The sequence below is a fragment of the Procambarus clarkii genome, chromosome 25 (assembly GCF_040958095.1).
Source record: "Procambarus clarkii isolate CNS0578487 chromosome 25, FALCON_Pclarkii_2.0, whole genome shotgun sequence".
In the NCBI taxonomy this organism is placed as follows: domain Eukaryota; kingdom Metazoa; phylum Arthropoda; class Malacostraca; order Decapoda; family Cambaridae; genus Procambarus; species Procambarus clarkii.
In genome coordinates this window covers 8,712,748-8,740,314 of record NC_091174.1, presented here as the reverse complement: position 1 = coordinate 8,740,314, position 27,567 = coordinate 8,712,748, and the positions used below count along the sequence as shown (strand labels likewise).

The window sequence follows — 27,567 nt, the reverse complement described above, 5'->3', positions numbered from 1 at the left end:
CTCTTTGGTCCCGCCTCTCAACCGTCAATCAACAGGTGTACAGATTCCTGAGCCTATCGGGCTCTGTCATATCTACACTTGAAACTGTGTATGGAGTGAGCCTCCACCACATCACCCCCTAATGCATTCCATTTGTCAACCACTCTGACACTAAAAAAGTTCTTTCTAATATCTCTAATATTATGTTCTCTAATAAATATGTTCTGTGGTTCGGTCAACATGTTAACTTCCACCTTGGTCTGTTGTCTTTATAGTAGGAAGACATATGTGAATCTATGGAGTATGTGGTTAATATATATGCTATTATCTGGTTTTTGTCATTGTGTTGTGAAAGTTATGGTGGAAATGTGGTGATTATAAACACAGTTTTTGTATTGTTACTCTATGGCACAGAACGTTAATTTATGGTGTATTTTGTAATACCTTACTTGTATTGTAGATCAAAGTCGACGACCAAAGTCGATGTAGTCAATGAAACAAAATATATGTATACAAAAAAAATATGGGTGGCAGGAGAAGAAAATATTAATATATATATATATATATATATATATATATATATATATATATATATATATATATATATATATATATATATATATATATATATATTTTAGTGTGATCATAAAAGCATTTTTAAACACGGTATTTCATTACCGTTAAAAAACTGGTATGTAAATAATCCAATCCCTCTCTCTTTCCCTTCCTCTCTCACTTTCTCTCTCCCCCCCCCCCTCTCTCTCTCTCTCTCTCTCTCTCTCTCTCTCTCTCTCTCTCTCTCTCTCTCTCTCTCTCTCTCTCTCTCTCTGGCTCAATGATATATTAAATTACGGCCATTTTTAGTGAAGCAAGAATTTCGATACTGTTGAAAAGTTGACAATGTCCTTAACAGGGAGGAGGAGAACTAAGTGCACATTGAATTTCTTGGTGCAGTTAAGTCTAATGAGGAGAATTACTAACTTTTGTACAAGTAACAATCATTAGAAACTTTGCTAATGATGTGTGTAATTAGGCAACTACTGGAGTTAATTGAGCTAAAGGGCTGAAGATATTCATTTGAGTTGGACTTGATCCAGAGTGACTTTTGAGGTGTTCGTGCCAAAGACCAATGCTGTGTGGGTGTGGTTTGGTAGGTAGGCAGGTAGATTAGCGATTAGGAGGCTGAGTGAGAGAGAGGGGGGGTTGGATAGGTAGATGCAAGTGAGTAGCTTGGTTAATAGGATAGGGAGTTTATGGGATAGATTGGAGGTGAATAGGTGAGACAGAAGTGAATAAGGTAGAAGTTTGAGGGTTGGGAGTACGTATCACAATGGCCAGTGAACATATTACACCAGACATCTCCTATACGGAAGGATAGATAAGATAAACACTCTAGCCATCATATCTTTCCCATCAAAAAACGAAATAAAAAAACAAAAATACCATTACCCCCCCCCCACACTCACTTTCCCAATAATTTAGCCCCTTTACTAATCCCCCCATGAAATAAAAATTACATAATAATTCTATATTATTTAATAATTATAATAATAATTATTCAATTAATAATTCCCCTATCAACACCCACCTCTGAGCACGTAAACAGTGACCGTTGCCGGGGCAGCGTTCTCAGGGGCACAAGTGTAGTTGCCGGAGTGTTGAGGACCCACGTCAACCACCACGAGTCTCGACCTTCCGTCCATGGTATGTACAGCTACGTCCTTCTTGCCCGAATAGTGCACCACGTCACCGTTGTGGTACCTGAGGGAGAAGAGGGTAGTTAGTGGTGGTTCCTGGGGGGGGGGGGAGGGGTTAGTGGTGGTTCCTGCTGGGGAAGGGGGGTTAGTGGTGGTTCCTGGGGGGGGGGGTGGTTAGTGGTTAGTTCCTCTTGGGGGAAGGGGGGTTAGTGGTGGTTCTTGTTCGGTGGGGTGGGGGGGGGGGATAGTGGTGGTTCCGATTAGGGGGGGGAGAGGCGGGGGTTGTTAGTGGTAGTTGCTGTGGGAGACAGTGGTGATCAGTGGGGTGTTCCTGTGAAGCAAGAGAGGTGGTTAGTGGTTCATGTGGTGAGGAGTGGTAGTTAGTGGTTTCATTGAGACTGACATGTTGTTAATGATATATTGAAGTTAGTGGTTAGTGCAAGCTTGGTGTTTATTTACAATGTCTATTACATTAGAATGTAATGAACTGACCTTACAATATCTTAAATGCTTCTTATTAGAGAGAGAGAGAGAGAGAGAGAGAGAGAGAGAGAGAGAGAGAGAGAGAGAGAGAGAGAGAGAGAGAGAGAGAGAGAGAGAGAGAGAGAGAGAGAGAGAGAGAGAGAGAGAGAGAGAAAAAAAAAATCCATTTCAGGCTGTAATTTGGTGTAATCAGGTTTGAGGTAACAAGTGACAGACGCAATGCGGTACACATCAGCTTCACCACTATCATGCTTTTGTGGACTTCCCATTCTTATCCCCTCCTTTCATTTGCCTCTCATTTGTCTGTCTGACTGTCACCGTCTGTTGGTCTGCTTGTCTGTCTGTCTGAATCGCTCTCACAGTCTGTTTGATAGCGGCTTTGATAGTGATATCCGTCTCTATGACCTTGTCTGTCTGTATGTTTCTTTGCGTGTCTGTCTGTCTGTACATAAGTATATTTGTCTGCCTGTTTGTATGTTTGAATGTATGCTTTATTGCTATGTCTGTCTTTCTTTATGTTTGTGGTTGCTTCAGTTTTAGAGTCTGTCTCTGTTTCTAGTCTATTTATCCTTCCCTTCTTCTCTCTCTCTCTCTCTTTCTCTCTCTCTCTCTCTCTCTCTCTCTCTCTCTCTCTCTCTCTCTCTCTCTCTCTCTCTCTCTCTCTCTCTCTCTCTCTCTCTCTCTCTCTCTCTCTCTCTTTCTCTCTCTCTCTCTCTCTCTCTCTTTCTCTCTCTCTCTCTCTCTCTCTCTCTCTCTCTCTCTCTCTCTCTCTTTCTCTCTCTCTCTCTCTCTCTCTCTCTCTCTCTCTCTCTCTCTCTCTCTCTCTCTCTCTCTCTCTCTCTCTCTCTCTCTCTCTCTCTCTCTCTCTCTCTCTCTCTCTCTCTCTCTCTCTCTCTCTCTCTGTTACCAGACCTTAACAAGCTCAGCCATAAACATTCGACCGAAGAAAAACTCGCCACTAAGGCATTCTAAGCAAGGCAACAATGAACCTAATTTCAGCTTTTTATGATTCGATAATTATATTAAACAATTTTATTTAAGAATTTGAGTAATATTATTTGCATCTATTGTTCTCGCGATGCTTTTGTTAATAGAGAATTTTAAGCCCAGGACCGCTTAGCTATAAAGCGTTGGGGGTCTACACAAACAAAGGTAAAACAATTGACTGCTTGAGGGGTGAATGCTGTATTGACGCACCGTGGAATAACAAAGAGAGAGAGAGAGAGAGAGAGAGAGAGAGAGAGAGAGAGAGAGAGAGAGAGAGAGAGAGAGAGAGAGAGAGAGAGAGAGAGAGAGAGAGAGAGAGAGAGAGAGAGGGAGAGAGACCTACAAAACAACATCGACACACAAAAATGCATTCAGACAGTCAGACAGAGACGCAGAAACGCAGAGATATTTGCAGTTTTTGTGTACCAATTACACACTAATTATTCCATATATGAAAACATTTACATTGGACTTGTTAAGTATAGCTTCGCTATTCTTTATCCCCATCAGCCCATCGGATTTTAGTGGTTCTCCGCTATTCTATGATTAATCACTGATGTTAAATATAGATTTAGAGGTCTCATTCGTAAGTAATTAATTAAAATCCTTATATTGTGGCTGGAATGAACAGACGAACAACTGAAAAACATTTTGGAATTTAGGTGTTACGTCCATCAACGATCATAAAGAATGCAGGCTTTCTCGCAATCATTTAATCAGTGAAAGTTTAGGTGATGGAGACATCATTGATTAGTTAAGATTCTTGATCCATCAATTAAAATGAAGGTGCTGGAACCATCAATTAATTAAAATGCAGGTGTTGGAGATACTAGTTAATTCAAGTGCTGGAAACACCAGTTAACTAACATTCAGGTGCTGGAGATATCAGTTAATCAGGAGCAGTTGAGCAATAAATTATATTTTGAAGGTTCTTTTAGCTAATAATAAATAACTCTTGGCACATTAGTTGTTCTCTGAATTATTTCCTCTCGGACCAAAACCTGTATTCTGAGAGAGAGAAGCTTAGCCAGTTGGTTTAATTAATTATTTGTGGTGTAAACTGAAGGGGCGAAGGTGGGGAAGAGAGAGAGAGAGAGAGAGAGAGAGAGAGAGAGAGAGAGAGAGAGAGAAGAAGAAGAAGAAGAAGAAGAAGAAGAAGAAGAAGAAGAAGAAGAAGAAGAAGAAGAAGAAGAAGAAGAAGAAGAAGAAGAAGAAGAAGAAGGGGTATCAAGACAGACATCATGCGCCAGACTAGCAAGGTCGACAAAGTACAAAGTCTTGCATACGGGAGCCTGGCCATTAACTAATACTGTTCAATGTGCGTTCTTTACCCACAATAAGCTCGTCGCGTGGTGTCATGCAGCTATAATCATTTCCATTCTTAACTTCCTTCCCTTTTCTTCCCATCCACTCCCTTTCCTTCTCCTATCTTTCCTCCACTTCACTTACCTCTCCTCCCCTTCTTTTATGCTGCTAGAGTCGTAACGTCGCTAAGGGAGGGGAAGGTAGAGGGTAGATTGTCTTGCAAAGGAGAGTGAGAGACACACGAGACGAAGACACGCAAGTGTAGCTTTAACTTGAGATTTTAATACACACATATCTGGTGTGGGTAGATACACACCACACACACACCACACACACACACACACACACACCACACACACACACACACACACACACACACACACACACAGTACACACACACACACACACAGTACACACACACACACACACACACACAGTACACACACACACACACACACACACACACACACACACACACACACACAGTACACACACACACACACACACACACAGTACACACACACACACACACACACCACACACACACACACATACACACACACATACACACACACATACAAAGGGTTGATAAAGACAGGCTGTTTAACACAAGGGGACACAGGTGGAAACTGAGTGCCCAAATGAGCCACAGAAATATTAGAAAGAACTTTTTTAGTGTCAGAGTGGTTGACAAATGGAATGCATTAGGAAGCGATGTGGTGGAGGCTGACTCCATACACAGTTTCAAGTGTAGATATGATAGAGCCCAGTAGGCTCAGGAACCTGTACACCTGTTGATTGACGGTTGAGAACCGGGACCAAAGAGCCAGAGCTCAACCCCCGCAAGCACAACTAGGTAAGTACAACTAGGGGAGTACACACTCCTTAGAACAACTAGACGATTCCTCACCCAAAGATGTAATGGAAACCCTTTCCCCTCATGCCTACTATATAAAAAACGAATACCGAACATCAACGCAGATATACATAGGTTTATACAAAAGTCAGTGGGAACATTAGTGACGTACACTGGTCGTAAGTCAGCTGACGGCACTTACAGCCAACAACCCCTGTTGGTTGTAAGTTACCGCACAACTACTCAACAGACATCACTGGCTACTGAATAGACCGTAAAGGCGAGAATACTCTCCAAAACCAGCGACAAACCATGAAGTTCCGAGTTTTTTCCATTTGCGACGGAGCTTGTCTTTTGATATACAGAACAGAGATGATTGTGGTCCTTAGATTTCCCTGAAACATCAGGGGCACCCAACTCGTCCAAGTCACTTGTTCGACTGAGTGTCAATTGGAAGAGCAGGATATACCTGTCTTCAATTCTTTTAATTACAGATTTGCTATTGGGTGCCTACATTTTCAGCTACTTTATTGTGACTGATTGTCTGCATGTCTGTAGTGTTAGACCACAGATGAAATACGCGTTAGTTTGTAGGTGAATAACATGGATAACGATGGTGGTCGGATGCTTGTTAGAGTTAGACGATGGTTCAGTTGAAATTCTGGAGGAATTTGGGGGGCTGACGACTATTAGAAAATCACACGAATTTGCAAATTGCTAAGTTTCATATGGTGGTTATGTATGATTATTGGTTAGACGAAGGTTTCGACCCCTTTGTATTTGAGATCATATATTAATATTTTGATCTTTATTCAGCCACTAACCGTATTACTATAGTTGCATGAGTTCCCAGTTTAATGTAATTATACATAATCCTAACTTAGACAACTCATTTCTTTTGAAGAATATACTTTGTAACGTTAAGTGGTCAACCACATGTCTGTGTTAGTGTCCCACTACATCACACCTATCAACTCAATAACAACCCCCCCCCCTTCATAAGCAACTCAAATCAGACTAAGGGACCTTCCAATTATAATATGACGAGAGAGATTACTTTCCAGGGCGGACCGAAATGTCATAGTTTCTTCATTTGATGATTCTAACATCATTACTTTCCTCGGTACTGACACTCCAGAACTTCATCTCCCAGCTTCTGCTAGGTCTGATATGCACCTCAAGACAGAGATCTTCCTTAGAGCTCCTTCCCGGGAGCCGGTCGGCCGAGCGGACAGCACGCTGGACTTGTGATCCTGCGGTCCTGGGTTCGATCCCAGGCGCCGGCGAGAAACAATGGGCAGAGTTTCTTTCACCCTATGCCCCTGTTACCTAGCAGTAAATAGGTACCTAGGTGTTAGTCAGCTTTCACGGGCTGCTTCCTGGGGGTGGAGGCCTGGTCGAGGACCGGGCCGCGGGGACACTAAAGCCCCGAAATCATCTCAAGATAGCCTCAAGATAGATATCAAAACATTGCCAGGATCTCTAGAAATGTCTATGCCACAAGGTTGTCCGCTCTCGCACATTTGGCAAATACCTTCGTTGTCAGAATACTCTTTTTTGTTTACAGCGGCTGACATTCTCATTATTCACACTTTATTTTGTCTTTGTTTACTCAGTTCCTTTATATAGGGATTTGTACTGAAAAATAACCTTGCCGGTGCCGGTAGTGAAGTTGATGTCTATTTTAGTGTTATATATATATTTGGGTACAATGTGATGCCATTATTTGACGGTAAAATACAACATTTATTATGTATTTTTTAATTTCATTTAAAGTTATATTATATGAAAAACGCTTTTGGCCTTTTTTTTCTTCTTCATTGTGGTTTTACAGCATTTGGGCACCATGACAGCCGACCCCTCTTAATAACGAAAGCCATGGGGAGGAGCCCAACCAGTCCATGATAGTTTCATACCTGCCACCAGTCTTCCTGCAAAGTTTGGTGTGGTCCCCAAGCTTCTGGTTATAAATGGCCAGAAGCCTTGGACAGACAAACATGGAGACATTTCATTTTAGATACATATTTTTCAATTAATATTAAAAAATAAAAATAAAGCATAATCAGAGCAACAACCCTTGCCTTAGATACTGAAGATAAAAAAGAGAGTTGGGGAAACTTTGAATTAATATAAAACAAGATTTGGCTCGAAAAAAATGCGAACAAATATATCTAAATAGCCCAATCACCGGTAAATAAAGACACACACTCACACAACACCCTTCCCTGGTGCTTTCTTTTAATGAAACTATGGGATTACAGAGTTAAAAAATATATATTAGCTATTTTCCAGAGCGAGGGGTGGTATTTGAAGAAAATTATTAATAATGCTTCCAGTATCAATGTTAATGCTTTTATTACACACGCGAAGTTCATTTCTGCAAAGACAAATTAACGCATTCGAATCCTACCATTCCCCTTCCATCTTCCCATCACACAGTTAGGGTGTGACGAGATCTTACTGAGCATATTTAAATAGACAGCTTAAACGTGACTGGAAGAGGGAGATCTGCCTGACTGTTAGAAAATGGCTAATGTGGTGCCTATTTGCAAGAAAGAGGAAATACAAAAACTTATGAATTATTGGCATCATTTATTAGAGAGACTGATTTGAAAGAGGTTAGTGGAACACTTAGAACGCAAGAATTTTGTCTCCACTCACAAACGTGGATTCACTAAAAGGAATTAATGGGAGATAATCCAATTAGAGTTTTACGACAAGATAATGCTTGCTTTGTTAGAAGTATACATATGCAAACTTGAGAGAATCCCTTGTGTTGAACAGCCTCATATGATTGCTGACAAGCAAGTCTAAAAATAAATGAGGTGTTTAAACACTAGGAATTCGTACTCACTTCAGAGAGAGAGACACAAGCTTATGCTGATGTAAGCTGATGTAACTGAAAAAACTATTATGTTTAGAACATAAGAATATAAGAACAAAGGTAACTGCAGAAGGCCTATTGGCCCATACGAGGCAGCTCCTATTTATAACCACCCAATCCCACTCATATTCATGTCCAACCCTAAGTTTGGTTTGATGAGTATTCTGTTACATCTCAAGTGGTACGCAAATGGTCATTGTGAGAGAGAGAGAAAAAAAAAGAGTGGTATCGAATGCGTAACAACATAGGTCGGTGCTAGGGACCCATCCCCTTCTTAATTCAAAACAACGACCTGACTGAGGATATTGATTCCCCCATGTCAATGATTGATGATGATGCAAAATAGTGAGACGAGTAAAACAGAGGCGACTGTGTTTATTCCGAGAAATACAGTATACATTTCTCTATAGGTTTTATGAACAAGGCAAACACAGACAAATATTACAATTTTAAAATACGATCAGAAGTGAGAACACCTCAATAGCAGTACAAAATAATAGGGAAACAGATTCCTGCTTTAGAACAGGGGAAAAACGGAATAGACATTACCCCAAATTGCAAGACAACGTTAGCAGGTGAACGTTGAAAATATCTATGACCGTCGGGATGCTTTGGACACTGTATAAACAGGCCTTCAGAATTGTATATGCAACCTACGTAAGACCAAGTCTTGAGTATGCAGCCCCAGTTTAGCACCCCCTTCAGGAAAATGAACCACACCAACAATAAAGTAAATTAAAATATTCAGCAAGGCTTGATTGAGTCTTGATGAAAGCCTTAAAGATCTGAATCTCAACTCTAGAAGAGAGAATGAAAAGTAGGACACGCTAGTGTGATATAAGATATTTGGCAAACATTGAAGAGAAAGAAGCAGTGTTCAGAGTTGGAAATAGCAAGACTAGGCAAGTATGGATGTGAAATATATGACCCAAATATGCCACAAAGATGTAAAAAAAAATACTACGTCAGTGGAAGTGAATAAATGAATGACAATTATAAAGAGGCTGAAGCTAACTATATAGAATTTGCATATGTAAATGTGATCTGAAAACGAGATAGAGACAATTATCTAATTAATTGTTTGGATGGCGGAAAGTAAAAGTCAGTATAAGCACATCTAGATTAATACACAGGTTGCAGTTACACACACTCAGACACACACTCAAACGCACACACACACACACACACACACACACACACACACACACACACACACACACACACACACACACACACACACACACACACACACACACACACACACACACACACACACACACAAACAGGCAAATTGACGAGCAGATGGCGAGGCACCAGGAACTCCCACTGAGGCTGAATGTAATTGTTTCTACTAATTACCACGTGCGTGTCTGTGTTGGAGGGTGGGGACAGCCGGTAGTGTGGGAGAGGTGTGGGACTGTGGGGGTAAAGTGTGGGTGTGTGTGGGGTGTAGGGGATGAGTGAGAGTGGAAAGGACTGTAGGCGAGCACAAGGAGGAGTCGGAGCGACGATTGATTTGGAATTTGGGCCTATTCACCTCTAAAATCAATAGACCTAATTATTACCACAAGAGTAAAATATGCTATAGCAAACTCTGAGTGTATATACTCCAAGAAATGTGATGTTTATACCGCTGTGTTGTAGAGTATATATGTTTATACTCCGCTGTGTTTTTACACTATGTATACTCTGTGTATACCGCTGTGTGGACATCTTCAAGAGAAAATAAGATCATTTTCTCCAAGGAGTGCCGGACCAACCGGGATGTGGTGGGTATGTGGGCCTACGGGCCGCTCCAAGCAACAGCCTGGTGGACCAAACTCTCACAAGTCAAGCCTGGCCTCGGGCCGGGCTTGGGGAGTAGAAGATATATATATATATATATATATATATATATATATATATATATATATATATATATATATATATATATATATATATATATATATATATATATATATATATATATATATATATATATATATATATATGTGACAAAGTGGGAGGAAGTGGAGCATTGCCACCATCTAGCCACCACCCCTACCCATCCCTGACACACTAGATAGCATTAGGGGCGAGAATAGCCATTTCAACTTTAATTGGTTAATTCCCTGTGGCCGCCTGCCCGCCTCACCTACACTGACCGGCCATAACACAGTATATGCACCGATTTATCGCCAGAATAAACCGGACCGAAATGCGACTTCGACATGCCAATTTTGGGTCTGAAATAATAAAAACGAAGCCAACGAAAGGGTGACTCTTATTTTTAAATGAGAGGAGGATAGTTCGATTAATGAAAATTACTGAGTTTTTGTATTTCCTTGATTCTTTGAGGATTGTGAATTTTAACTTGATTTCCGCTTTCGTTTTTCGTCAAATTAAATAAGTAAGCTGACGAGCCTGACCTTGAATATGACTTGGTTTTTAAACGATCATAATATTGGCTCTTCGTGAAAGTGATATATTCACGACAATTTTCTTTGTAATTGTTTACATGATAAATACATCGAGAGATGTATTCTGAAAAAATGTTCAGAACAAAAGCAATATTTACATTGTGATCTATTACCTTCTGTATTTTAACCCCCCCAAAAATAGCTATTTACTAGACCCTCTTCAATTTCCTTGACCCAACTTTCATCCACTCCTCGCCTTATCTTCAGGATTCCATCCTCACTCTTCCCTCCTCTGACCCCCCGAGCCCCCTTTAACCTCTCACTCTCCCCCCCTAGCTCACCCCTCACGTCCCCTTACTCGTAACCTAATCAGCGTTATGGAGGGGAAGGCTAGGACGAAGTTAGAGCCTCGTGCTCTATAAGGGATGTTCATTGTCATATATATTGTCAATTAAATTGTTATTTAAATTGTCATATATATATATATATATATATATATATATATATATATATATATATATATATATATATATATATATATTGAAGGTGAAAAACATGGGGGGATACATAAGGGATAAACATAGGGGCTGCAGAAGGCTTATTGGCCCATACGAGGCATCTCCTATCTAAACACAAAGATTAATCCAGTGTAATTGGCCTGTTATGTTGGACATTGTCTTCTGTGTTGGCATCGATATGTTCTTGTCTTGTCCTTACTCTCATGGTGGGTAGAGTAAATAGTTCCGTGATTTGGGTGTTCATGGTAGGTCGCTCTATTCTTATGTGAATTGCCTCAAGAATTTGTAATCTTCTTGAAGATGTTTCAAGAAGATTACAAATTCTTGAGGCAATTCACATAAGAATAGAGCGACCTACCATGAACACCCAAATCACGGAACTATTTACTCTACCCACCATGAGAGTAAGGACAAGACAAGAACATATCGATGCCAACACAGAAGACAATGTCCAACATAACAGGCCAATTACACTGGATTAATCTTTGTGTTTAGATAGGAGATGCCTCGTATGGGCCAATAAGCCTTCTGCAGCCCCTATGTTTATCCCTTATGTATCCCCCCATGTTTTTCACCTTCATTGTATTATCACCTGACCTAATGCGGGTATAAAATCAACTAGTATATATATATATATATATATATATATATATATATATATATATATATATATATATATATATATATATATATATATATATATATATTAGTATATTTTGGTAGCAGTCTTTCCTGTAGACATATTTTATTAAATATGACCGAAAAAGTAAGATTAATAATTCTAACACGAATTTTCTCAATCTTTCGTACATTATGCTTCACTGTTGGAGGTAAATCAAAAATCACTTCTCCAAAATTCATTTTTATTTCTAGTCTGACGCGACACGGGCGCGTTTCGTAAAACTTATTACATTTTCAAAGACTTCACAAATACACAACTGATTAGAACTTGCGTTTCCCTGATTTTATATCTACATTTGAGTGAGGTGGGAAGGGTGATGTGTCATTACATTTGAGTAAGGTGGGAAGGATGATGTGGCATTAGAGGATATAAATAGGGTATTAAAAGTATCAACACAAGACAGAACACGAAACATTGGATATTGAATAGAAGTGTTTGTAGAAAGCCTATTGGTCCATATTTCTTGATGCTTCTATATTGGAGCGGAGTCTTGAGGTGGGTAGAATATAGTTGTGCAATAATTGGCTGTTGATTGCTGGTGTTGACTTCTTGATGTGTAGTGCCTCGCAAACGTCTAGCCGCCTGCTATCGCTGTATCTATCGATGATTTCTGTGTTGTTTACTAGGATTTCTCTGGCGATGGTTTGGTTATGGGAAGAGATTATATGTTCCTTAATGGAGCCCTGTTGTTTATGCATCGTTAAACGCCTAGAAAGAGATGTTGTTGTCTTGCCTATATACTGGGTTTTTTGGAGCTTACAGTCCCCAAGTGGGCATTTGAAGGCATAGACGACGTTAGTCTCTTTTAAAGCGTTCTGTTTCGTGTCTGGAGAGTTTCTCATGAGTAGGCTGGCCGTTTTTCTGGTTTTATAGTAAATCGTCAGTTGTATCCTCTGATTTTTGTCTGTAGGGATAACGTTTCTATTAACAATATCTTTCAGGACCCTTTCCTCTGTTTTATGAGCTGTGGAAAAGAAGTTCCTGTAAAATAGTCTAATAGGGGGTATAGGTGTTGTGTTAGTTGTCTCTTCGGAGGTTGCATGGCTTTTCACTTTCCTTCTTATGATGTCTTCGATGAAACCATTGGAGAAGCCGTTATTGACTAGAACCTGCCTTACCCTACAGAGTTCTTCGTCGACTTGCTTCCATTCTGAGCTGTGGCTGAGAGCACGGTCGACGTATGCGTTAACAACACTCCTCTTGTACCTGTCAGGGCAGTCGCTGTTGGCATTTAGGCACATTCCTATGTTTGTTTCCTTTGTGTAGACTGCAGTGTGGAAACCTCCGCCCTTTTCCATGACTGTTACATCTAGAAAAGGCAGCTTCCCATCCTTTTCCGTCCTTATATATATATATATATATATATATATATATATATATATATATATATATATATATATATATATATATATATATATATATATATATATATATATATATATATATTCATTAAGGTGTAGCCTGCAACTATTAAAAAATGTCAAATAAAGCTAAATAAAAACAATGGAAGGACAAATGAACATGGAACCTGCACTGGAAGGGGAAAAGAGAGAGAGGGGGGCCTAAAAATCCCCTTGAAGGCTTTGTATGTCCTTTTCTCCGAGGCAAGGGGTCCCCTTTTGCAACGCGAGGTGTAAGTTTGAGTGTAGCTTTATGGCACTTGTATTTTATTTGTCACTGGTACTTTGTCTGTGTCTCTTATTTGGGGCTCTGGTATTTTATTTGTGACTCTGGTACCTTACTGTGGCTCCGGTACTTTTTTGCTCCGGTACTGTGTGGCTCTGGTACTCTGTGGCTCAGGTACTTTTAGTGTGGCTTTGGAAATTTGTGTAAAACGTTGACACTTTGTGTTTAGCTCTGTCATATTGGGTAAATATATCAGAAATTTGGTATAGCCCTGACATTTTGTGTGAAGCTTTAGTCACTTTGTTTTACAAATTCTGTAATATTGAATATCCCCTTTACACTTTGCTTATCTGTAACACTTTCTCTCTTGTGTTAACTTTAAAACTCTTCCTTTATTCATTCTTAATCTCTTCCTCGTCTTCTTCTTTCCTCCCCTGAGGGTCTTTTCTATTTAAAGACCAAAGACTTCTGAGCGGCTGTGCTCGCTCTCTACCTCGTTAAGATGCTCTTTTGACCCCCACCACATCTTCCTCGTGCTCCTGTAATTGTATCCTTGGCAACTAATTAAGAAACTAGAGTCAAGTAATTTACTTCCTCTTCCTTTGCAAATCCCATGCCTCTTTTATATTTTTTACTCCTCTCATTAGCTCTCTCTGTTTATCTCTCTTTCTCTGTTTTTGCCTTTATCTCTCTTTATATTTCCCTCTCTTCCAACTGTTCTCAAGTCCAGGACGTTCCAAACCCAATAGCTCACAAGAGCATGTGACTCCAAGCCTACGAGGTTCAAGTCCTGGAGGTTCTCAGTCCAGTCGTCTAAAATCCAAGGAGATTTAAAAAGAAACAGGAAGCTCACAGTCCAGGTTTCATCAAACGCTTGGGTCTCCATAACCAGAAGGCTCTAAACCCAGGAAGTTCAAATGCTTAAAAAATATAACAAGTTCAGAAGGCTTCAGGTCTCAATGCTTGAGACCTGAAGCATTGGTGACTTCAAGCCTTTGAAGTCACAAATCTCAAAGTCAAATTCAAAGCCTCGAAAACTTTAACGCCCAGAAGATTTGAAGAACATGCCTCTCAGTTTATAAATTTCTTGGGTTCAAATCATGTTATTGTGGAACGAATGGACACCTGGATGTGAACGATTAGTGGATCGTGTTCTTGTTAAAACATGGTACTGAATAACCTTACCGGATCTAGTACTTGGGTCGAGGCCTAATTCCCAACATATCATAAAATGTAGAGATCCTAAAACCCCGGAGATTTCAGACCCTGGAGTTTACAGTGAGCTTTCATAAAAGTCTCCCGCTTCCTCATAACTTACAACGAAACCAAGTTTAGCCAAGTTAGTGGAAGATAAAATTGTGTCAGCGGCGGTAAAGTGGGGACCTTCCCGTCTATTTTTTTTTGAGTGTCGATGATTAGAAGGAATACCCGAGGGGTGCCCGTGTCTGTCTCTCTCTCCCTCTTTGTCTTCCAGGCTGTATCTTTATATATATGTAAGTAGATGGCTTTTCAGTAGAGTCATTGATGGGACTCACCAGTAGAAGTAGCTGGGTAGATCTGCCGGCACAGTCGTAGAACAGGTGAGATTGAGAGTGTTGCCAGCGCTCATGTGAATGTCTCTTGATCCTTCAATCCGCGCCACCGACTCTGTGAAGAACAATTGGTCAATTGCATTCTGTACATCAACGTCTCTGTTCAATGTGTCGAGAATATATAAAGTCTATCCAGACAAGCAAACACACACACACACACACACACACACACACACACACACACACACACACACACACACACACACACACACACACACACACACACACACACACACACACACACACACACACACACACACACATACACACACACACACACACACACACAAACACACACACACACACACACACACACACACACACACACACACACACACACACACACACACACACACACACACACACACACACACACATAGAGGCGGGATCCAAGAGTCAGTGCTCGATCCTGCAAGCACAAATAGGTGAGTACACACACACACCCACAAACTCACACACACACACACACACACACACACACACACACACACACACACACACACACACACACACACACACACACACACACACACACACACACACACAAACACACACACACACACCTCGCGTTGATGTAGTCAAACTCGCCAACAATGGTTCTCCCCCGTGAGAGACTAAAGTCAAAAGTTAAAGTGCAAAGTGCACGAGAAAGGTGAGTTATATGCTCCTGATACTCCAGGGGAAACTACGCATGCTCCATTTTGACCAGCTACAATTTAGTTTATACTGACACGAGAAAAAATAATAAACACATATATGACCATTCTTCTGGACAGAAAACGGCAGATATGACACAACTCTCCGTTTGCCTATTGCGCGTACCGCCTATGGTAACATCTTTGTTTCTTCTGTCGCTGTTTGCGCCACCATAATGGAACCCCTCATCATACCAGGCCAGAATATCTCCCAACACTCGCTGAACAACCCTGCGGACGCTCTAGAACCCGCCCGCACACCTCTTCCCTCTAATCTCCTTGTATCCGGCTAAAAAATCTCCTTATACCCGGCAAATTCCACAGAACACCTCTCCATGCACCAAGTAGAACCCTTATAAACCATGTTGACCAGACCACACACTAGAAGGTGAAGGGAAGACGACGTTTCGGTCCGTCCTGGACCATTCTCAAGTCGATTGTGAATGGTCCAGGATGGACCTAAACGTCGTCGTCTCTTCACCTTCTAGTATGTGGTCTGGTCCACATACTTCAGCCACGTTATTGTGACTCATCGCCTCCTTATAAACCATCTAGAACCGATCTACATGGAAGAACCTTCGTCTCCTTCTTAGAACCCCCTCCAAACCCCACGAAAACCGTTCATAAGCACTCTAGAACCCCTCCACAAACCATGTAGAATCACTTTACTACCCCTGAACCCCAGCCCCGCCAAAGACACCCCATCTCTACACGCTCCTCTTCCTATGACGTCCACTGCATGTGTCTGTCTCCCCCTCGCACTGCTGCTAATTCGCCAGCTGCGTGTTCCGTACTGCCTGGTCTGGAAGGAGATAACATCCTGACTCCCCAATTTGCACAATGGGGCGACTGGTGGGGTCAACCACTGTGGGTGATAGGGTGGCGGCTGGCGAAAAGGGAATGGGTGATGGTGGAAAGGGAGTGTGATGGACGAGTTTGGTGAGAAAGTGAAAGGGCCGGGAAGGTATATTTTTGGGATAAACACTATTGGTGAAAAGCACTGTTTTTGGGAAGGAAACATTTAAGCGAATAGGAGTGTTTGATGAGAAAGAAGGGAAGGGATCGGGTATTTTGGAGAGGAAATAGGGAAGGAAAGAAGGATATTCTGGTTAGAAAGAATGGATGAGGAAAGAAGAGAGGGAATTGAACGTCCTATGCGGATCAAAAGAGAAAGTAATGGGTATTTTTGACAGAAGGAACTGATGAGGTGAGAAGTAAGTCAGGGGTAGATACCCGATGGTTCAAGTGATTGGGTATGGTCCCTTCACTATTTCCTAATAATCCCATATTCTCTCGCTTGTCCTGGAATCGCTTCCAAGTGCTATGTAGCGGAGCACGTTTACCTCTCTCTCTCTCACATAATTTTCTTTTCTCATAAATCTAAGAGTCTGAGTAGTGCAACTCAGAATCAAATGAGTTTGAATCACATATGTCTCACCCAAAATATTATTTTGAGCAGTCTCGAAATATCACCTAAAACTCATTTGCCGTTCCATTATACTTTCAACATCATGCAAAAAATACATGTATCCATGTCGCGCGTATAAAAAAAAAGATAAAAAAAGGGAATGTAAAACTGACTAAATAGTTTCATTATTTTTTATCGTCACGAGTTTTGCAAAATACATAAAGTAGAAAAAGTGAATAATAAGTTAGCTAATGAGTTTTAATCAGAATTCGGAAAGTCATTGATTATGTGACATTTGGAACAGCTGTTGATTTACAACACAAGATTCAGTGTTCCTTGCACGACTCTGGGAGGATTTAGACGATGTCTGACCCTCATCAGTAAGCTTATAATTGCCTTGGGATGTTTGCTAACTCGTTTGGAAGGACTTTAGGTCGTCTTGTGAAGCAGGAATCATTATTAAGAGCTGTCAATTACCATGTTCACGTTCTTATCAAAACTATAATTTCTTTACTGTTGGAGGGACTGAACCACTTGGACTGGTCGGCAGAGCACCAGGAGGTTCAATCCCCGACCATCCAAGTGGTTTGGCACCATTCCTTCCCTTCGCCCTATCTCAAATCCTTATCTTCATTTTCCTTCCAAGTGATGTAAAGTAGTAATGGCATAGCACTCTCTCCTGATAATGACTTTTATCTCCACTGTTAGATATTTTACCAAGAAATTCTACAGATATATTCAACTGAGATAGCATGATGCTATATCCACATATCTTGAAGCTCAGATCACTGTTGGAGAGAGCTGATATATTCTCGCGCTATCACCCTCTGATCTATGCTGAATATATCCACGTGATATCGTTCATAACACGAAATACAAAGCTATTACATGGACGCCAAAAATTAAAGTGAATACACAATTGCAAGGCAGGAGAGGAAATTCTATGCACCTTAGTCCTAACGTTGCTAAGACTCGCTTAAAAGCTATTACTTACAGTCACCGCTCAAGCGCCTCATTAATCCCAGACGCTTGGCGAGTTTCAACGTTATCCGCCCAAATTGCTCACAGTTCCATTCCTCCTCTGAATGCATGATGAAATCACATTACATCGCATTCAAATTAACTTCTCGAAAAATATGTGTAAGTTCACCAAGTGTCTAGTGTTGCGCTGTTGCTTGCCTGTGGCTTGCCGGGTAATAAATTTGCAACACCTTGATGTATGTTTCTCATACAACACAATACTCCCACCACCCTCTATGCCCTGACATACACCCTGTAATCACCCATAGCCCTTTGAGATACATCCTGTAATCACCCATAGCCCTTTGAGATACACCCCTACAGTCATCACAATACTCTCATATACTCCCTACAACCATCAAAACACTACAACCATCAGGGCACTTTGATATACACCCCACAACACCCTACACATCACAACACAACTCACCCACAACACTGAGATTGAAGGCCCTGGAGATCTTGGGTTCAGTTGACACCTGGCACTCATAAGTTCCGGAATCCCTCGTCTGCGGGCTGGTGATCTTAAGGACCCAGTCAGGGGAGCCTTCCGAGTGAAGGGCTGTGAACCTCTGGTCGGTAGTGTAGGAGAACAGTCCCACGGTGAGGACGTGGGCGTCTCGCTTCCTCAGCCACGTCACCTGTTGGAGGAGTAGAGGAGGTGACTAGGGGCGGTGTTGGTGGTGGTGGTAGTGGTGATGAAGAGTGGCTGTGGTGGAGAACAGTGTGGGTGGTAGCAACCATTATAGCCACAAAAGAATGTGGAACACGCTAATGACGGCACAGGCCAAAATCTTGGCGATGATAACATAACATGATGATTACTAGCACTAGAAATAACACTATTGATAACACTACGATAATAATAGCGACAACGTTCGTTTATGGATGCCTATGAGTATTTCTGCAACATCGAAAAATTTCTATTTCAGTGAAGTCTGAAAAAGCTCCGTAAATGCTCCAAGCTGGCGATATTTAGGCATAAGAATGCTCCATGCTGGCCATTGTGATGGAATGGTCCTCCAATGCTCTAGATAGACCTCATTGATGCTTGGAAATGCTCCACTAATGCCTCTGTCTAATATATAAGCAGGTGTGATCTAGCATGAAAAAATGCATCTAAATATCTCTTTCATAAGACTAATTTGCTAAAAATAATGTAAAATAGGTTTGAAAAAGATTTTTTCAAAATCTCTGATGAACATGATTACCCTTTTTGAACACCCTGGTCTTAGGGGTAGCTCTGTAAAGCTTTAGAAACGGCTTGAAAAGGGTCCAGGGCCCAAGATTCCTGAAGCATTAATGCTACCATTTACGAAACTTGTATATTTTGCATGAAACATGGGGCGTGTTGTTTACCTTACTTAAACGGCTTACGGGTTTTGAAAATTCACAACCCGTGGTTATTATTGTTATAAACAACTTCGTCGCGCTGCGGAGCGCGTAAAGCGTTTAATAAATGTAAACAAAGCCGCCATGATTGAGGAAAGATGTACAGGTTTCACAAGTGGCTGAGAAATATTTGAGGAACCCTATACCAATGTGGTTCGAAACATCGTCCCTTCCATTTTGAATGTGTGGCTTGCGTTATATACTTTGGTCCCGTTATTCTTTCCTCTTCTATGCATATTTTAATAGATATTCCTATTCCTGTTTCTGTGTTTTTAAATAAAATCTGTATAATATTCGCAAAGTAACTAAGTACAAACTTAATTTCCTATTGAATAAATTGTCCTTAAATTGCGTTCGATATGAGGCAAAAGATTATCAAAACCTTGGAATGCTAAGGATCAGGAACTATCAGGGGGAAAGGCACCAAGACATGGAAGAGGTCAGGATAAGGATTTGGGATGGGACAGAGGGCGGGAATGGTGCCCAATCACTTGGACGGTCGGGAATTGAACGCCGACCTGCATGAAGCGAGACCCTCGCTCTACCCAAGCCCAAGTGATTAAAGGTTATTTGTCAATCACTGGTGTTTAAAAGCTGGGAGGATGGCATACTCATAGATTTACTGATGCAGAGATCGACAGATTTACAGACACACATATTTATGAACTCAGATCTACAGACTCACAGATTTACACGCGAGCAGATTGAGACACTCGTTGATTTACGGACTCGGAGATGAGCAAATTCACAGATATATATAGTCTCAAAGATCTTCACATTCACAGATCTACTGACTCATAGTTGCATAAACACCAGTGTGGCTACAAACACCATATTCGTGTTTGGTAAACATCGAACACAGAATTAACTCTTGTGTTTAGTTGCTACACAACACATGTATTGATATTCCTGTTTTATTAATGTTTGACGCTTGTATTTAAATTCTAAGTCTCTTCTACTGCATCATTTTAAGATGTACAAATGAAGCGTTGAAGACCCGGGTTTAAATTCTGAAGTGTTGAGCAGCTGAGCCCCCTTCATGCACTGGTCGTTCCTGTGCACCCAACACTAATTAGTGAGCTCAGTGTAAAACAATTGAAGGATCGTATTCAGGGGAAAACATGCAGGACAAGGTTTTAAAACGAGGTGTGGGAGGGAGGACTCTTAGCCAGCAAACATTGAGCTGTGGTAAAGAGAGCTCCCAGCCTACAAACATTGAGCTGAGGAAGAGAGAGAGCTCCCAGCCTACATACATTGAGCTGAGGAAGAGAGAGAGAGCTCCCAGCCTACAAACATTGAGCTGAGGAAGAGAGAGAGAGAGTTCCCAGCCTACAAACATTGAGCTGAGGAAGAGAGAGAGCTCCCAGCCAACATACATTGAGCTGAGGAAGAGAGGGAGAGCTCCCAGCCTACATACATTGAGCTGAGGAAGAAAGAGAGCTCCCAGCCTACATACATTGAACTGAAGAAGAGAGAGAGCCCCCAGCCTACAAACATTGAGCTGAGGAAGAGAGAGAGCTCCCAGCCAACATACATTGAGCTGAGGAAGAGAGAGAGCGCTCCCAGCCTACATACATTGAGCTGAGGAAGAGAGAGAGCCTCCAGCCTACATACATTGAGCTGAGGAAGAGAGAGAGAGAGCTCCCAGCCTACATACATTGAGCTGAGGAAGAGAGAGAGCCCCCAGCCTACATACATTGAGCTGAGGAAGAGAGAGAGAGCTCCCAGCCTACAAACATTGAGCTGAGGAAGAGAGAGAGAGACCCCAGCCTACATACATTGAGCTGAGGAAGAGAGAGAGCCCTCAGTCTGCAAACATTGAGCTGAGGAAGAGAGTTCTTGGCCTGAAAACTAGACTTCTTCTAAATTCCTCTTTCTGCATCCTCAAGAATGAAAACAAAAAACTGACGAAGCGCCATTAAACTAAACTAATTAATGTTATTACATTGTTTTAATTTATTAAGAAAAAAAAATAAGTATAACATATTACGTTATATTTCATCATTGACAAATTTATATGTTGTTACACTGTTAAAATATAGTACTCATTAAACTATGCTAATAAATTCGTATTATAATGAACACGAAATGATCCGGAGATATTTATGGATTTCAATGAATATCGTTGTTAGTTTATTTTTTTTTTAATAAAAACGTCTGGTGTCTGCTGCCTAGCCTAGGTCTGCTGCCTCACCTAGGTCTGCTGCCTCACCTGGCTTCCGGTCTCATCTGACATCCTGTTGCACCTGACCCACTGCTTCACCAACCCATCAGCTATATATATACATATATATATATATATATATATATATATATATATATATATATATATATATATATATATATATATATATATATATATATATATATATATATATATATATATATTTGGGTTTGGAATCGTCAGCATGACATTTACTCACTTGAAAGGTGAAAGTTCAGCATGGAAATTTACTCACTAACAAGGTCAAATGTTGCATACAATGTCCTCACTGGCAACGCCAAAGGTTAGTGAAACATTTAGTCACTGACAAGACCAAAGGTCAGCACAACATTTACTCTCTAGCAAAGTGAGTATGCAAGATGAACATGAATGAACTTACTCATTAGCAAGGTCAGAGGGGAAGTGATAAAAAGATATATTTTACTGATTTCAACAATGTTTTAGGAAATTAAAATAACACGAGAAGATACAATAATAAAATCAAAACAAATATTTACATCATAAAAATCTGATAAAACAAGATTATGTGTAAATAAAGTAAATCAAAACATTCACTATACAAAATATAAAATAAATATGTTTTACACATGTCGGGAATACGAAGACTGTGTCCCGCCAAACACACACCGAAACTACGACGTTGGTGCAACGTTCGAACAAGTTTTAACACCTCCTAACCAGTTATAACAACCAATATAACAAGTTGTAACAACGTTCTAATACGTCATAAGCACGTTAAGCCAAGATGTAACAACTTTATTACAAGTTGTAACAAGCGGAAAATAGAGACAGTTTCGGTTTGTGTTTCCAGGGTTGGCTTCTCGAGGTCACCTGAGGCCAACAACTGAACAGCACCAGGAAGAGTGTCACAACAGCTGACTAACGCACTCAAACGTCTAAACCTCTGAGGGGAATCGAGTTCTGATTCAATCTGTTTCGAGGCGACTGGAATTAAATACGTATTCGATCTAAATAACGAAAATAAATAAGCAACATATACAGTTTCTGTCTCACTCACAATGAAGAGACATAGATCCTGTCACAGAACACTGTGACAAAGTCTCACTCAGGAAACTTTGTCTCGCTCAAAATAATGAGACAGTTTCTTTTTCAATCATAATTTGTTCTGGGTTCTTGAGTAGCAAAAAACAGGTTTGTTGTTACAGACTAATCTTACGAGAGGCTCGCCATAACAAGCTCATTATTGAGGATTACAAAAACTGCACTGAAAACTCCACTACAGAAGCTGCTTATCAAGAAACCTGTCGTTATTGCAATAACACAACGTCCAAAACAGGATAATTAAGTAAATACAATACAAATAAATATAGAAGAATAAATTATACTAAGTTGAAAACAAGAAGACCACCAAGAAAAATATTGGGAAACTAGTAATATGACAAAAGGTATATATATATATATATATATATATATATATATATATATATATATATATATATATATATATATATATATATATATATATATATATATATATATATATATATATATATATTGTGTGTTTGTATGAGTTCAGAGTGCAACTGAGTTAATGAGAGAATTGGAAATTAGTAATGTAGGGAAGGGAAGTCATAAGTCTCATTACTTCTGAGAAAGAGAGAGAGAGAGAAAAAGAGAGAAAGAGAGAAAGAGAGAGAGAGAAAGAAAGAGAGAGAGAGAAAGAAAGAGAGAGAGAGACTGTGAGAAAGAGAGAGAGAGAGAGAGAGAGAGAAAGAGAGAGAGAGAGAGAGAGAGAGAGAGAGAGAGAGAGAGAGAGAGAGAGAGAGAGAGAGAGAGAGAGAGAGAGAGAAATGAGAGAGAGAAATTAATTAACTTTATTAATTTCATCCAAACATAACTTCGGTGCACTTTCTTTTGAACAATTTACGTGTGAATTGATGTATTTTAATTGAATTTTTTGTATTTCGAGCTATTTACCTAATGCGTATTAAATTAAGTATTCATATTAATAATATAACTAATTACCATATTCAGGGTTAATTAAACTTAAGCAACTTTAACCTTTTGAACTGTCGAGCCGAACTTTGGAGCTGAATTCCTGGAACACAGAGTCTGTCTGGAAGACAGAGGGAGAGGGAGTGAGGGAGTGAGAGAAAGAGAGAGAGAGAGAGAGAGGGAGAGAGAGAGAGAGAGAGAGAGAGAGAGAGAGAGAGAGAGAGAGAGAGAAAGAGAGAGAGAGAGAGAGAGAGAGAGAGAGAGAGAGAGAGAGAGAGAGAGAGAGAGAGAGTGAGAGAGAGAGAGAGAGAGAGAGAGAGAGAGAGAGAGAGAGAGAGAGAGAGAGAGAGAGAGAGAGAGAGAGAGAGAGAGAGAGAGAGAGAGAGAGAGAGAGAGAGAGAGAGAGAAAGAGAAAGAGAGAGAAAGTTCTTTCCCACTCTTTACTTAAAAATACTGTGTCTGTCTTTCTCTCTCTCTCTCTCTCTCTCTCTCTCTCTCTCTCTCTCTCTCTCTCTCTCTCTCTCTCTCTCTCTCTCTCTCTCTCTCTCTCTCTCTCTCTCAAATACAAAAGAAGATACTAATTACAAAAGACATTGGATGTACATGAATATATCCCTCAGGTAATTTCCTCAGAGACAGCTTATTCTTTTCCAGTAGTTCATAACACTTTACAAAGAAGAAAGAAGATCGTGCTGTTCAAGCTTCATTTCATTAGAGGTTAATTTAATACTTTATTAAAAATTCTTCTCTGTGGATATTTTTGCACGTTGTCAAAGTCTAAGACCAGAGGAGTCTTAGTCTCCTCACTCCGTGCCTCACAATGTCTACAACAGAACTATCTACCCTAACATTCCTTCCTTCGAACCTACTGATATATATATGCCATCGTTCTTCTAACCTACCGCTATCTGTGTACATCCCTTTGTCTTATCATATTCTCTGTCTGCATCATTCGAGTGTAACTTTATCTGTGCCTACATCCTTCTAGCTTCTCTTTATCTTTGTCTTCATCCTTGTAGCTTGCGTATATCTTTTTCTTCATCCTACTTTACAAACTTTATTTTGTCTACATTATTCAAGCCTATCATGTGTATCATGTATCATATCCTATACCTACACACACACACACACACACACACACACACACACACACACACACACACACACACACACACACACACACACACACACACACACACACACATACACACACTGTGTTTAATACATGTCAACATGAATATGCCAGAGGAAATTGGCTCCTTCATGTCAATGTTTACCGATGATGCAAAACTGAAGAGAAGAGTCGGTACAGAGATAGATTGTGAGGCATTGGAAACGGATATGAACATATCTCAGAAGTGGTCTAAAGAATGGCGGCTAGAGGTAAACCCAACCAAATGCAAAGTTATAAGGATTGAAACAGGAGTGCGGAGGCCAACAATGTGGGATGAAGGGAAGACAAATTCTTCCATCAGAAAAGGAGGAAAGACCTGGGAGTGGATATATCCTAAAATATGATGCCAGAAACCCATATTAGCAGAAAAATAACAGTTGCATCCTGCTTATTGGCCAAAAAAGGTTTCAGACATTACATGGAAAAAGGACAAGTAGAAACTAGAAAAGATGAAGATATGCAATAAGACTCGTTCCTGAGTTGAAGGGATAAAGTAACACACACACACACACACACACACACACACACACACACACACACACACACACACACACACACACACACACACACACACACACACACACACACACACACACAAAGAGCCAAAGTTCAACCCCCGCAAGCACAATTAGGTGAGTACACGCACGCACGCACACAAAAATAGGACCAAGGGAAAGACACGTTAATTAAAGATAATTGGGTAAGGTAATCAAGAACTCCAAATCAAGAAAGATGACTAGCTCTCTTCCGTCTCCAGGTAATCCCCCCCCCATCTCTCTCTCTCCTCCTTTCATCTTAATACTCTTCATATTCTCTGTTCTTCTTTTGTCATGTCACCTCGTCAGTTAATATCTCTCTCTCTCATACGACTTTGACTTCTACTCAACTCTTCCTTTTCTCTATTCCGTTTACTTCGTTCCTTCTTCCGCTCTCATTTTTATTTTCTTCCCTTTCTACTGTCTTCCAGACTGTCTTCCTTTTCCTTCATATCCTTCCCGTTTCTCTTCCCTCTCATTATCAACTGTTATTTCTCTCTTTATCTTATGGTCTCTCCCCCTTCCATCTTACCCTTCCTTCCCTCCCTGCCTTCTTTCTCCCTTTACTCCCTCACCTTCTTCCTTCCATCTCCTCTCCCTATTTCCACTTCCGTCTCCCTCTCCCTACTTCCACTTCCCTCTCCTGGTCCCCTTTCCACTCTGAAGAGTAATTAGAGCAGTAATTAAGAGAACAGGGTACCTGGTGTGTGTTCTCTCCTGAACCCTCCTCCATTCAGGTCAGACTGGAGGTTATTAATAAGACCAAGAGCAGAATTCTCTGCATGAGGGACAGGTAAAAGGCTACTTCTGTTCGTTCAGATGCAGCCTTGAGTCAGTCTTTCATGCTGTGAAACGCGTATGTCACAGGTAGGTTTATGTTTCATTCCACAAGTTAATGGATATAATGAGTTGCTGCTTCCTGATTACTACCAGAACTACCACGCAACATTTACCAAACAACAAGGACATTTATTACAAGGAAATCAACAGGATTTTCTGTTCAAATTGAAAGAAATGTTTAACAAGTGGTAACAAGAGTTTAACTCATTTAATTGCAAGGTACTGAAGATTGGTAGGTGCATCAAGAGTAGGCATGAAACGAAAGACGAAACCCTTCTGAAATCGGATATGGAACAAGTGGTATTTGATCAGTTGTCAAACTTGTCAAATTCTGCCAAACAGTGTACACATAGCACGGTGTCAACAGCTGGTTATTCAAGGATGTCAACTTGACGACTTGCCTTTTATAATCTCAAAACGGAATCATTCACGACCCTCTTTAACAATGTGACAGAAGAAATTATATGTTATGTGGATCCAGAATGCAGATCCATTAAACACAAAACCATATATACCATTAAACACAAAACCATTATTACCATTTATACCAAAAACATACCAATGTTTAATCATCCTATACCAAAAACAAAAATGTATGAATTATGAGAAAATAGTATTGAATTTAAGCCTCACGTTTCTGTAGGCAGAAGAGTTAAGAAAGACATGATTATCACATTTCTCACGTAACAAACATAGAAAAAAGAACAGACTTTTTGTTTTTCTAGCATTGTAGGTTCACGATCGATGGAACACAAATTGAATGTGATGAGAATTGTAGGCAGGCTCCATATCAGCTATAAATGAAGACTTGGCCTGTGTAACAGTTGATGGATTGTTGAGTGCTGGTGCATTATGAGTTGGAAATGTTGGGGTTTAATGGCTAAAAAACTGTTCTGCAATATCAAACTATCACACATGGACGCATACGCACACACAACAGAAGAGTTACGAGGAAAGGCTGCGTGAAATGCACCTCACGACACTGGAAGACAGAAGAGTAAGGAGTGACATGATCACCACATACAAAATTCTCAGAGGAATTGACAGGGTTGATAAGGATAAACTGTTTAACACGGGTGATACGCGAACAAGGGGACACAGGTGGAAACTGAGTACCCAAATGAGCCAAAGGGACGTTAGGAAGAACTTTTTCAGTGTCAGAGTAGTCAACAGGTGGAATGCATTAGGCAATGATGTGGTGGAGGCTGACTCCATACACAGTTTCAAATTTAGTTATGATAGAGCCCAGAAGGCTCAGGAATCTGTACATCGGTTGATTGACAGTTGAGAGGCGGGACCAAAGAACCGGAGCTC

General features: G+C 40.4%; 1 protein-coding gene across 1 annotated transcript in view; it reads right to left on the bottom strand.

The window, feature by feature from the left end:
- The window catches only part of LOC138368628 (limbic system-associated membrane protein-like), a 258,549-nt gene that overhangs the window by 884 nt on the left and 230,098 nt on the right, over nt 1–27,567 (bottom strand). Inside the window, exons 4-6 of the mRNA XM_069331250.1 lie at nt 18,562–18,772; nt 14,952–15,063; nt 1,568–1,740 (exon numbers count right to left, since the gene is read on the bottom strand). Coding sequence (XP_069187351.1) covers nt 1,568–1,740; nt 14,952–15,063; nt 18,562–18,772 — 496 coding nt within the window. The remainder of the gene's footprint in view (nt 1–1,567; nt 1,741–14,951; nt 15,064–18,561; nt 18,773–27,567) is intronic.